Genomic DNA, 14,199 nt, shown 5'->3' with positions numbered 1-14,199 from the left:
GTTTCCATCATTTCTTTCGAAAAGCCAGCTGTATTATTATTTCTCTGAGTGGAACATATCCTTTAGGTCTGGCTGATGTTCAGATTTCCTCTCTGAATTTGGTTTTTAGCACTTTGACTATAATGTGCCTAGATGTAGTTTTCTTTGTATTTACTCTGCTTAGGGAACATAGAGTTTTTTCAATTTGAGTTTTTATGTTTTCCATCTATTTCAGGGAATTTTCAGTCATGAATGATTAACATAAGCTTCTGTTTCATTCTCCCTCTCTCTTCTTCTGGGGCTGTAATTACACATATGTCACGACTTTTTTTTTACCATGTCTCATAATATTATTATACTCTTTCTATATCTTTCATCCCTTTGTGCATCTCCTTTCTTTCCTCTGTGTTATTTTTGAATACTTTCTATTAAACTTTGTTACACTTCACCAATTCTCTGGTCATTTATGTCTAACATGCTAGTAACGCCAACTGTTGAATTTCTGATTTCAATGGCTTTATTGTTAAAGTTTCCATTTTACTCTTTTATGAGTTTTCATTCTATACAGAAATTCTCCAGCCTTGTTTCTGTTATTTTTAAACGTATTGATCACAGTTATTTTAAAGTCAGACCCTACGAACTCAAATGTCTGAACTACCTGTAAGTCCGTTTCTATTACCTGTTGTTTTCCTGAGTTCTTGGCAATTTATCCTGATTTTCAGCCTTCCTCTAAATTTTATATTGGATGCAGGACACCAGGAATGAAAAATTATAAAGTTCTGCTTGATGCTATTACTTTTCAAAGAGGATTTTTTTCAGGGTTGGGGGACAGATAAAGTACCAGCAGATTAATTTCATATTATCAAAGGTTAGTTTTAAGCTTTATTAAAACTGGTCCATTTCAGGTTTTTCCTTTATCCAGGAGCATAGTCCTTAGATGCCATTCTCGTTCATATGCTATGGATTTTCTCATATCTCAACTGAAAGCAGTATGTTGACAAGAATCATTTACTTTGGTGGGACCTCACCTCCACTGCTTTATTTATTCCCAGAACAGTACAGCTACTGAAATGACTGCTCAGTTGTTTAGCATTTAACCACTATTTTCTGCAAATCTTTTTGGGGGTCTCTCCCTGTGCATGCATAAGTTAGGAGTCAGCCAGTGACTTAAGGAGAATTTGTACATAGATTTTTAGATTCACTTCTCTGAGCTTTCTTAATTTTGCCCTTTGAGTTCCAGTTAGTTGGATCATCTTGAGCTAGTTCACATTTTCCTTGATTTACTTCAGAGCATTTTCCAGTTACTGAGTACATCTTGTACTGCTTGGCCTCAATTACCCTGCATTGTGAACTGGAAAATGCCCTAAAGTAAAAAAAACCATAGTGAATGTGGAGCTCAGGTTGTGTTTTCCTTCCGTCAGGATCATAGCATCCCAAGTTCTGCTTGTGTTGTTACTCTTCAGAGTCTTCCATTGATGTCTTGTCCAACTTTCTTTGCTGTTTTCAGTGGGAGGGTGGTTCCAAACAAGGTATTCTCTCAATGCCAGAATTGGAAATCTCTCACTGTTTTGTCTTACATCTTAGATTATTTATCTAAGATGATTTAATTTATTCTTGAGACATTTTAGAATTTCCTTTAAAGCAGATCTTTTGATGACAAATTCTCAATATTTGTTGGTCTGAAGTAACATTTTTAAGACTCTTGTAATGGAAGGTAGTGCCAGGGCAGCGCATTATGGGTAAGAAAGCAGGGAAGGTAGCACTTGGGTAATTTCCAGTTTTAGGCTATAATGAATGCTGCTGCTGCTTTGAACATTCTAGTACAAGTCTTTTGATGACATCCATATGCATTTCTATGGGTATGTACCTAAGAGTAGTATTACTGAACAATCGTATTTTTTTATTTCAAAATTATTGTCGTAACATTTTTTAAATACAAAATGTCTAAAGAAAAAAATTACTGGTCAACCCTCCCCATTTCCTGAGTTCACCAAATATGTCCCTATTTTTCCTGTTAGATAAACATAAAAAAAAGTAGGATCATAAGTTTTTCACTGAAAATATATATTGAAAGCATTCCTCAAGTTCTGACTTGAAGCTCACCCTTATGAAGGATTGCATATATTCTGTAGTATGGATTTTTAATAAGTTATTCATTCACTCCTATGTTGATGAATATTTATGGAACTTAACATCTCAAAAGTGATTTCAGTGCTTTAAAGGTTGTATGGCATTCTCTATAACTCAACGCAAAAAATTGGAAAGAAAAACAGAAAATCTAGGGAAATTAAAAATAAGGAAGGATAAAGGATTTAAAATTGAACTAGTAACGTGGAGTCTGAAACAGAGAAAGAAAGGATAGAACCAGCTGAAATTTGGGGAGGTATAGAAAGAAAACAGAAGGCTTAAGGGGAAACAAAGAAGAACACGAAGAAGAGAAGAAAACTTACAATACAGGAAATTTGCAATTTGAGCAGTTTTCTACATCAAGCTGCTGTTTTGTTGAGGACTGATTCTAGGATTGCCTTCCTCAGTCCATATTCATCTATTTTGTTCATTCATCCATCAAGTGGACATTACGGAGTACCTGCTATGGCCACATGAAGTGGAGAATCTAAAGAAGAATAAAATACAGTACTTGACTTATGCTTGGGGAGTTGTGATGAAACCCTGAAGTAATCCGGATGTGGCACTCTATCCCCTTTATCACTGATCCCACATTCCTGTGGGAGGTCCAGCCTGGACACTGTTTTGTGGTCCAGGAGAAAGCTTTTTTAATGGTCTCTTCCCAGGGACAGTTTGGTCTAGGGACACCTTCTCCTTATAGGTACCCAGAGAACAGGGGCCAGAGTGGTGATGGTCCGGGATACAGAAGAATGAACAGAGGCCGCATAAATCTTTAGGGGCTTTGGGGACAACTATAAAAAGGAACCAGAGGTTTCCTCCCAGGCTCTAAAGTTGATTCACAAAGCTAGATGAGCAGATACCCATTCAAGGCAGGACCTCATCAGGCACAAAGCCAGGGCCTGGCTCAAAGTCAAGCGCTGGGTCCCACTCTTACTTGATTAAAATGAGTTATGACTAGGAACAAAGTTTATGAATCCACACACAGGGAGAATTCACATTTATAGAGTGGTGGTCACTACCAGCTGTATGAACAAGGATATTTTATCTCTTTTTAGTTGATTAAATGTATCTATGTTATCACAAAATAATACATATTACATATTCAACTTAATGCATAGTATTAAACTTATTACATAATACATATTAAACTTCAATGAGGTGTATGAAGAAAAAAATACTTTCCTGTCTGCCATAACTGATTCGAATAGCTTGATGTATGTTTTCCACATCAATTTTTGAGTTTATATGAGTATATAAAATATTTTTCAAGTTTTTCATACAAAAATGCAAACTCTCCACTTTACCACCACGCTAAATGTTTATTAAAAATATGAATATCAATATAACCTAACTAATGGCAAATATGTAGCGCTTTTACTCATTCTAATAAGTATTTGTATTATATATTATTTTATATAAGGACCTGTCATAATTTATCAACCACTCCCTTGTTGGTAAATAGTCTCAGGGATTTATTTTTCAACAAATTGCCCCACTGCACACCCCCGGCGGGCCCCAGTGTCACCATTGTAGATTTGGGGCATTTTCCACAGAAACTGACACAAAGCGGGGCCTGACGTGGGAGGGGTGAGGGGAGGCGGCTCCACCCTCCCCGCCGTGACGGCCAATCAGCTCCCGGGACGGCCCCTCGCGCCGCCTCTGCACCACAGCTCGCCGACCCCCACGCATCTCCCACCACCGTCGCCACCAATTTTCAAATCCCCAGGCCGTCTATCCCTTCTAGTCACATCTCTGCGGAGGCGTCCTTACCCTTCCGAATTAGCCGGGTGTGGACATTGCTGGACAACCGGTGAGTCTTCTCTAATGATGGTCTGAAACTGGACCAGGCCCGGGTGCACCAATCAAGTCCACAGACCCTGGTGGGAGAGGGAGCGACCGGGCCGGGTCTGGGGGAGCTCCGGAGAGGGGGCGCCTGCGGGGCTGTGAAGTGGACGGGTTTGGGGCCTGAGACCGATTGGGCCTCAGAACGCAGATGTCTAGATGTCTTTCACAGAGGATTCCCTGCGTTTTCTCCATGTCTGTTTCTGCTGTTTTTCTACCGCTGTGTCTCTTAATTATTGTGTGCTGCATTTCTCCTCCAGGAACCTAACCATCAGGAGTCTAGTATATTCCTGTCCTTTTAAAATATTTTTCATGATGACATATTTCAAAGCTACAGATCCTTGCAGAAAAGAATATAACAGATTTATCAGATGCTGACATTTTATCACCTGTGCTTCACCTGTGTGTGTGTGTGTGTGTGTGTGTGTGTGTGTGTGTCCCTAAGAAACAAAACCTGACAGTTAAAATTTTTCCCCCACCAAATCTCATGCCCGCATCCTCAGAGGTAAGTCAGGTGATATCCTTCCTGTGTATATTTTTGGGGTTTTTTTTATTATTTATTTTTATGTAAGCAATATATGCGTTTTTGTTTAGAATTTTAAAATTGTTTATGAAACTCAGTATCTGGGGATTTTAACTCATGGTGCTATGACTCTTGGCATTTCATACCGAAAAAAGGTCATAGCAAGCACGTCAGCAGCCGTCCTTGATTAGCTGCGAACACTGAGCCCTGGAGAAGATAAAGGACCTACTCATTGTCACTCAAGTGGTCCCTGAAGGGACAGGATCCTGAATCCAGGTGGTTCACTATCTGTTCCTGGTGTTTCTTCTATGTAAGCCCTGCCACTGAGCTCCCCGACCCCCAACACCCTGTTGATTATTGTTCACATGAGTCAATTTGAGGAAAGAGGGTTGAAGTGTAACCTGGATTTGAACCAAAACCCTAGTCAGGATTGAAAGGTATGCATTTTCCTGAAACACGAAATATTGATTCTTAGGACGACCTGAATATTTATTGTACTTAACAAGTACTCATACAGTCTTACTCTCTGCCAGACATTGATCTAAGAACTTTACAAGTATTCCCTTACCTAATTTAAACCTTACGATAAATCTGGAACGTAAGTACTCATTTCATTAGCCCCATTTTACCAATATTAAAACTGAGGCATGGAGGAATTAAGTAACATGCTCAGAGTCACTCAGCCCATAGAGTGTAGCCCAGAGGTCTGAGTCCAGGCCATCTGGTGACAGTCTGGGTTCCTAACCATTGTACTACCCATTTCACGTGCTAGAACTAGCACGTGACCCAGGTGAAATCACCACACACAGTAGGAACTTGCAATTCACAGAGGGTAGGAACGACTGTCAACTGATAATTAGAAAGGACTTAAGAAATAGGATTTGAAATGTACTTTGAAGAATATATTTTAGCTACCTACTGTTTGTTTGAAATATATTATTTTTTGTTTACAAGAATAACATCTAGAAGGGTGCACGCAATGTAGACCTATATAAAAGTTGCCCTCCACTGTTCTTCAGGTATTCGCAGGTAGAGCAGTATCCTTCCCTTCTGCCACCACACTACAAATATACCCAGGGCTGTTTTTTTATTATTAAAAAATGAAAGCATATGCAAGAACTTCTAGTTTTTTATAAGGTGCATTCCTCCAACTGAACGGAGAGCTGAGCTCTTCCGAAGAATTGAATGGTATTCCACAGGATGGGCCCTAGCGTTTGTTCAGCCTTTTCCTTCTTAGTGAATAGTGGGAGAAGTTTATGTCTTTAATAAAACGGCCAGCCCCTCTGCCAGGATGGGGGCCGCCGCGGTGCCCAGCCAAGAGGGCCGGCGACACAAAGAAGCGCTGTCCCCTGCCAAGCGCCGCCCCCTCGGGCTCGATCCCGCCCGGGAGGAAGTGGGGGGGAGGAGACTGCTCGGGAACCCCTCCTCTCCTCCCGCTCCCTAGCTCCTGGCTCTTCGCTCGGCTCCCTTCTCTCCCCACTCCTCGCTCGCTCGTCTCGGGGTGCTGCTTGCAGGGAAGCCGGCTCTCCGCCAGACTGTGCGTCCCTTCTGCACCCAGCCCTGCTCCCTCCAGCTGCCCCCTTGTCAGCTGCAGGCAACCAGGTGAGTGGCCCCCTCGGAAAGCTCCGCAGGCAGAAAAAGGGCTGGTGGCGGTGCCTCGGCCGGGTCTGGGGGAGGGCGGTGCCGCAGGCCGAGGGGACGTGCGGGGGGGCGCGGGCAGACCCGCGGGAACGGGCTCCGCAGGCCTGGGGGTGCCCAAATCGGGGACCGAATCCCTGACTGTTTGTGTCGCGGTCCTGTTAGGGATTGTTCCGCGCGCTCAGGCTCCGCGTCGCCTGCCGCAGGGCTCTGCCATCTGATGTGTGTTTGCCTGCTTTGTGTCGTCGAGTTACGCACCGACCTGACCTAGAGGAACAGCATCTAACCCGCAGTTTTAGCGGATGAGAATAGCGTGACTCAGGGAGGAGACAGGGCTGGCTCAGAGTCACACAGGTGGCTGGTGACCGAGCATCACTTCTGTCCTACTGCCCTTTGATCTGTGCAAACACCGTTTCTGGGACCGAGATCCCTTGTCCACTTGCAGTGGCCCCTGGAGACTGATGTATGTGGAAGAGGGGCCAGTGGCCCATCCCAGACCTGTGCCAGCGGCCAGGAGAATTGCCTGCCAACCCCAGCTTTTCCGCTATGCTCCCCTCCTCCCCCTGCTGCGCCCAACTCCACTATCTCCGCCCCCCTCCACTCCGCCTCTGACGTCACCGACTTGCTCTTTGTGGACTGGCCCTGGGCCTGGGGAGGAAAGCCTTGCGTGGGTGAGGGCCTGGAGAGGAAAGCAGGGACAGGGATCCCACACCAGAATGTGGAACGTCCTTTCTGTCTCCAACACACTCTCCATTTATAGAACACCCTGAGGCAGGGGGATCAACAGCGAGCTGTAAAGAGGCAGCACCAGGATTTTTAAAAAAAAAACAAAACAGTTCTTCTCACCTCTGGGCTAGTGGTCCTCCATTTTGCTCTTCTCCTGGGAGTTACGCAGTGAGAAGTGTGCAAATATGAGTGAGAGAAAGACAGCCACCGGGGTACTCATGAATTAAGAAGGGAGTGGAGTAAGATCAGAATAGAAAACGCAAAGTTCTGACTCATGCTGACGTTTTTTGGGGAATGGGGGAGGGATGGGTTGGGGAGAGCTACAAACGACCTTCACAGATAATAGTAAGGGTCTCTTTTTTAAGCTGGGTGGTTGGTATGTAGGAGTGCGTTTAATTTTAATTGTTTTATTTTATCATCTATATCCTTCCACGCACATTACATATGCTTTCACATGTGTGAATTAAACCATCTTTAAGTGAAAATCAACTAAGATTGAGCTGGGAATATCCCAGACAGAATGCAAAAGAAGGAGTTGAACCCACCCTAATTCTGGCTTAGGCGAAGTTGATGGATATTGGAAAAGATATTGGACATGTAAGGAAAAAGAAACAAGAGTTCATGGAAGAAAATGGCATGAAGAAGAGAAGACCCTCAGAATTGGATGCCTGTGATAGTCCTCACTTTTCAAGGCCAAGGTAGTCAAGAATACATCCTAGGTTGGCTCTTACACCCACACCTATATCCATCATTGAATCATCCACCCAGAGTATCTGTTCATTCTCCTGGGAAATCCAAAAAAAAGAAAACTTGTTCCCTGACCTCAGGCACTTATCCTACTTTGGGATTTGAAAGCAAACCATAATGCACGACAGGCCCACTGCCCTCCTTTCCATTCATATACATCTGAAAGGGAAACCCGCGTTTAGGTGACATGGTGCCACTTGGTGGCTGGGGTAGGGGATTGGTAAAGCTCTCTCCCTGAGCTGTAGGCTGTGCCTAGGGTACCGTCTGCTTTAGAGGGGCCTTGTGTTCTAGAACGTTGGTGGACCTTGGGGAGAGAAAGCAAGACCCATGGAAAGAGAACCAAAGATGAAGAACTTCGGGAGAGAAATAAAAGGGATTTCTCCAGGCTGTGTCTGTCTGAGCTCACAAAGCTAGGAGGGCAAACATGGATTCAGGCACAAAGAGGAAGCATTTGGTTCAAAAGTCGAGTGTCTGTCAACTAAAATTTATATATATATATATATATATATATCATCATGGGGTGTAAAGTACCACATAGGGAACAGAATATAGTCAATAGTACTGTAATAGCTGTGTACAATGTCAGAGGGGTAGTAGACTTGCTGGGGTCATCACTTTGGGAGAGGGGTAAATGTCTAATCATTATGTTGTTCTGTACACTTGAAACTAATAATAATTAAAAAACAAAAAACGCTAAGTGTCAGAGTCACCCTTAGCTGGTTACAGTGGGAACAGAACCAGCTGCAAAGCTCAAGCTATTGATGGGCAAATGCACAACCTGTTGGGAAGGAAGACATTTTAGGAGGAATGAGACAGGACCACCTGATCAATCAAATCACTTGTATCTCAGGCATTTAATGTGTGTTGACTTGATTGAACTGAGTGTGCTATTTTTATTTGTAATAATAACAATAGAAAGGATGCAGACATATAAAGAGAAAGAATACTGTTTACCTCTTCCCTTCCTTACGCACCAATGTCAGTGTGTTGAAATGTGGCCTCCATGGATTTGCTATATATACAACATCCTGGTTCTTTACAGGCTTATCTATTTCTGGCACTTAAGAACATGGACTCCAGGACTAGATGTCCTGGGTTTGAATGCTGCGTCTGCCATTACCACTTATGGGGTCTTGAACAAGTAACAAATTCTCTAGCCATCAGGTTTTTTGTTTTGTTTGTGTGTTTTTGCCCACCTGTAAGATGGGGAGGGTGGTAGAACATACCTTAGAGGCTTATTGTCAGGATGAAATAATTTATGTAAAGCACTTAAAATAATGCCCGGAAGCTGGAAAGTGCTATATTGTCATTACTACTATTAAAATTACTAGTACTGCTACTATTATCATCTTCACCCATACAAAAATGGGTTTGTGTCCTACAGATTATAGTGATTTGAAATTTTCACTTAAAATATATCTAGACCATCCTTCTAGGTAGAGGCAAAATAGCTTTAAAGCATCCTTTGTAATAGCCATGTGATGTCCTATAATGCAGATTATCATACTTGACGCAAACATTCTCCCTCTCAAAGATCTTGTCACATACACAGTTTTGGTATCAGACTAAGGCTGACACTGCGGCTGCACTCAGTGCAAGAAAAGGAACAACTGGCAGAGAAAAGGGGAGCGCAGGCCTTCCCAACCAAACCCCACTCACTTTGGGCCACCAGTGTGGCCCAGAGGAAAGGTAGAAGAGGGGACCCATCAGGAAAAACCCTCCTTTCTCCCTGGTTCCCTACTTTTCACATCTCCAAGCCACCTGCCCTTTGTCACTTGACAGATATCCTTCTCTCATGAGCTAGCTCAGAGTACAACTAGAGAGACAAAAATGTGAGTTCCCGGCTCTGGGTGTGTTGGGAGTACCAACACCAGCGGTGACATAGGCGCAAAGAGAAGGGGTCCGATGGGCAGTTCTTTCCAGGGTGTGTATGGGTGGCTGGCTGGGGCTGTGCCCAGGGTTTTATGTTGGGTACAGTGGGTTACGGGGGCGGGATATGTGGATAATGGGTGTACCTTTAGATTACAGATCCTGTACCCACAGGAGTAAAAAATGATTCTAGGAAACATTCCTTGTCATTTATCTCCACTTCTAGGTTGTCCTTTACCTGTCTCCATTCGTCATTTTGTGTGGCAGTGAACATGTTTGTACGTACATCTTTCCTACTGCTGCTCTCATTTCTGTGAGAAATCTTATTAGAAGAAGGATCGCTGAGTGGCCACTATCGGATGGCTGTCAGGTTCTCAGTCCTTCTGGCAGATGTGATAATGTCCCCAAAGCCTTTTGGAACAGTGGACATTATTAGCTGCCTTTTGTCTTCTTCACCTCTTCCTCTGCCTCCTTTTCCTCTTTCTTCTTCCTCACCACCTTTTTTTTGACAATCTCATGGGCAACATACATTATGTTTTCATTTGTCTCATTAGTGCGATTGAGCATATTTTCATAAACCAACCAGCCATTTAAATGTCCTCTTCTGTGACACTCTCCTCTGAGAAGGATAAGATTTCAATAAATAGAAAGATGTGGGAGAGGGAGCAGGAAGGAAAGAGAACGGGAAGAGAATCCGGAGTGAAAGCAGGGCATGTCCAAGCAGGAATGCCAAGTGTTCCGGGAGCTGCAGAGAGGTTGGGTGGCAGGAGATAAGGCTGGAAAAGTAAGAAGCCGCCAGTTCTGAAGGTCTCCCACCCCAGGCTGAGCTCTCAGATTCTCCCCTGTGGGCCAAGGTGACGTCCAGGGGTTGCTTCTAGGAAATAACACCACCATTGGTGGCTTTAGAAGAATAGAGGCGAGAAGAGATAGTGGTGACTGAGAAACTGGATCAGGTTAGTCAAGAAATGAGCTACTGAACTAGGTTAATGGCAGTGTGATTGGAAACCGTGAACAACATTTACAGGACCTGGAGCCAGCTGGATATGGAGCAGGAGGGAGAAGGGACACAATTGTGACTGTATAGTTTGCTGTCCTGGTTATTTGTGGACACCAGGAGAAGCAGGCAAGGGACAAGCTCTTATTAACCAATTGTGCTGGGTTGTATCTGCTCAGTAGTAGTTCTCTGAGGTGTAGACTACCCTCTTTAACAACTAGGGACAACTAGCTTATGTAGTTTCCCTACGAGGAGCTAGTTTGGAGGGAAAAGAATAAATGTCAGTCTTTAGTTTTAGAGACTGCTACCAATTGGAGAGTGTGCTCTTTCAGTGGGGCTCTGGAGTTTATTCGTTACATCACAAGGCCTTTTCATCTGTGGCCTTGAGAAGGCATGGTACCTATGCTAAGGACTTTTCCAAGGGCACTAGGAATACCTGAGAACTAAGCATAATAATAATTGGTATTAATGTTGGCTCCAAAATACGAAAACTATGAAATCAGAACCAGTAAATATTTAATCCAGTGATTGTAAAATCTAACATTGGGTTAGGTTTTTCATTTACTTTATAAGAATTCTCTATTACACATACTTAAATATTTTACTCTTAACTGAATAATTATAAGCAAATACACGTATGTATATGTATGTGTGTATATATATATATGCATATATATGCATATACATATATATAATCAATGTAATCCTCAGAACAGCCTTACATGGCACATACTGCCATCCTAACTTAATGAATGAGGAAACTAAATCTGAGACGGGTTACCCAATCTCACAGTCAGTAACAGCAAAGCTGAGATTCAGACCCAGACAGCCTCACCCCAGAGCCGAGAGTGGAATCGCTTTGCCATATTACCTTGAGAGTGAGCACGCTCTCCGACAAAGGAAATAGAAAAGAGGTAAAGGGGCCAAAGGTAGAAACACAAGGATTTTCAGAAGTACATGGGTCAAGAGGTGGCCCATGATGACGTTGGCTTGGGACATAAGGCTAGAGGTAGTGAGAGGCTCAGGGACCAGGAGCAAAGCATTGCCCAGAGCCACCGAGTGGAGTGGTCGGTGAGGGTGACAAGCCCTAGGATGTCCCAAGTATGAAAACGCGTCTGTCCTTGGGGGAGCTGTTTCAGTAAAGTGCATATAAGCAGAGGTCAGACTGTAGCGCCTCCGTAAGTGGGGAGCTTGTGGTGAAGGAGCAGAGGATTTTTGTGAATACAAATCCTTTCTCCACTGTGTTCAGGTGCAAGGAAGAATCTGCTATAATTTCGTAACTTATCTTTTGCTTCTGATACCTGGATTCAAGCCACAGAGGGCTTCAGCTTTCCTCTTACTTAATAACCTATGGCTATGACCAAAAATCCTTCTCTGAAGGCCCAGACTTTTCAGACTGGAATTCTGGTTCCCCAAGCTGGGATTAATAAAATCAATGTGTGAGCTGAGTGGGGTAAAGTGGGGGTGAGGGGACAGCGTGCTACACCACTGTATTACTTTCCAGGGGCTGCGGTAACGAATTACCACAAATTCAGTGGCTCAAAACAACAGAATTTTATGCTCTCACAGTTCTAGAGGCACAGAAGTTTGAAATCTAGGTGTTGGCAAGGTTGGTTCTTTCTGGAAGTTCTGAAGGAGAATCCGCTTCAGGCTTCTCTCCTAGCTCCTGGGTTTGCCAGCAATCTTTGGCGTTCCTTGGCTTGTAGACACGTTACTCTAGTCTCTGCCTCCATCTTCTCATGGCATTCTCCTCCAGGTATCTGTGTCTGTGTCCAAATTTCCTCTTCCTATAAGGACACCAGTCATTCGGTCGGGGCGCCCTCAAATCCAGTATGACCTCGTTTTAACTTGATGACATCTGCAAAGACCCTACTTCCAAATACGGTCACATTCACGGGGGTTAGGACTTAAGCATATCTCTTTGGGGACACAATTCTGCCCTCATCACTTCTGTTTGTTTCCTTCGGTGATGGGAAAGCATCGAGCCCTTTTAGCTTGACCAGGAGAGTTTAAGAGGACAGGGTGTGATGGGGTCTCCTGGATGGGAGACACTGCCACCCCTGGTGAGTCATTTCACAAGGTCAGTCTCATCCGAGTTATGTGAAGAATCACATCAGCTAGCAGAGGAATGAACTACTTGGCTTGTTTGTTTGTTTGTTTGCCTGCTTGTTTATTTGTTCGAGCCATTCTTCACCAAGCTGAGTCTTTGCTTTCCTCTTTGCAGAAATCAATCCAGCCATGGCAACTCCCTCTGCTGCCTTCGAGGCCCTTATGAACGGAGTGACAAGCTGGGATGTCCCCGAAGATGCCATCCCATGTGAACTCCTTCTTATTGGAGAGGCCTCCTTCCCAGTGATGGTGAATGACATGGGCCAGGTCCTCATTGCTGCGTCCTCCTATGGCCGAGGGCGCCTGGTGGTGCTGTCCCATGAGGACTATTTGGTGGAAGCCCAGCTCACTCCCTTTCTCCTCAATGCAGTGGGTTGGCTTTGCTCTTCCCCTGGGGCTCCCATTGGTGTACACCCATCCCTGGCACCTCTGGCCAAAATCCTCGAGGGCTCTGGGGTGGAGGCGAAGATTGAGCCAGAAGTGAAAGACTCCCTGGGGGTTTACTGTATTGATGCCTACAACGAAACCCTGACTGAAAAGTTGGTCAAGTTTATGAAACGCGGAGGGGGCCTGCTCATTGGAGGCCAAGCCTGGGATTGGGCCAACCAGGGCGATGACGAAAGGGTTCTGTTCACGTTCCCTGGGAACCTCGTGACCAGCGTGGCCGGCGTGTACTTCACTGACAACAAAGGAGACACTAGTTTCTTTAAAGTGTCTAAGAAGATGCCCAAGATCCCAGTCTTAGTTAGGTGAGTATATTACCCCAACGGGGAGTTGGTCCCAGGTTCAAAAGCTGACACTGTTCTTATCTTCAGGTTACTCCCAGGCTAACAAGAGAATTTGGCACTCAGATATGGATTCACCTAAATCACCCAGATTTTTAAAATACCCTGAAGTACAGGTTGGGGCAGTGTCTCTGTTGCTGCTGCCTTCTCAGACCAGGTCACTTAGTTTTGAGGGGACAAACTTAGTGATCATTATGCTCTCAGAATCTAGCTTACTAAAATACATTGCTGAATCCCACAGTTGGCATGACTAATCCAGGAAGGTTTGCTTGAGAAGGTTGATTGCAACTGAAATGTGAGGAAAAGAAAAACAACCATGAGGGACCCCATAAGACAAAGTCTAGAGAGCCCTGGGAAAGATTTTGAAATGTCCAGCTAGATGGGATTAGGATGGCAGTAAGAACTAGAGGATTCAGAAGCTGAAATAGCAGAAAAGAGGGCACACGTTATCTGCGAAATCTAGGAGGAGTTAGGAGCAGCTTTCAGCTTGGGGGGCAAACGACCCGATGGTGGAGAATGAAGGAGGCAGGTGATGGATGCAGAGACAGCTACACTGAAAGTCTCAGAGCACTGCCCAGCTGTTCTATTCGCATTGAGCTCCTGCACCTCGTACAGTGCTGAATGTAGAGCAGGTAAGTAGGTGCTCAGTAAACATTTACTGGATGGATGAATGAGAGAGATTAGAAGCTGGAAGTCCCAAGAGTAGAAAAAGTGCAACAGGCCACACCTTATATTGTACATGAAAACTCTCAGCATCCTTGGAGCAAAGAGCCGTGGTATTTCTGACCAATGGAAGCAGAGTAAGGTAGGATTGGGTGAGGCGTGCACACCAGGGGTAGTAGAGAGGCCTAGGGAATGAC

At 44.3% G+C, this 14,199-nt stretch overlaps 1 protein-coding gene across 4 annotated transcripts in view; it reads left to right on the top strand.

Annotated features, from left to right (window-relative positions):
- TCAF1 (TRPM8 channel associated factor 1) overlaps nt 1–14,199 on the top strand; it is a 46,856-nt gene that overhangs the window by 8,117 nt on the left and 24,540 nt on the right. Inside the window, exons 1-2 of one of the 4 annotated variants that reach the window (XM_081038771.1) lie at nt 3,762–3,916; nt 12,670–13,303. In XM_081038771.1, coding sequence (XP_080894897.1) covers nt 12,684–13,303 — 620 coding nt within the window. In that variant the 5' untranslated portion in view covers nt 3,762–3,916; nt 12,670–12,683. Of the gene's footprint in view, nt 1–3,761; nt 3,917–5,915; nt 6,074–12,669; nt 13,304–14,199 lie in introns of those variants that run through there. The other 3 variants (XM_081038772.1, XM_081038769.1, XM_081038770.1) reach the window with 3 other exon arrangements.

This window comes from Rhinolophus hipposideros (genome assembly GCF_964194185.1).
Source record: "Rhinolophus hipposideros genome assembly, chromosome: 25".
NCBI lineage: Eukaryota > Metazoa > Chordata > Mammalia > Chiroptera > Rhinolophidae > Rhinolophus > Rhinolophus hipposideros.
The sequence above is the reverse complement of the archived record's forward strand: the minus strand, read 5'-3'. Positions and strand labels throughout refer to the sequence as shown.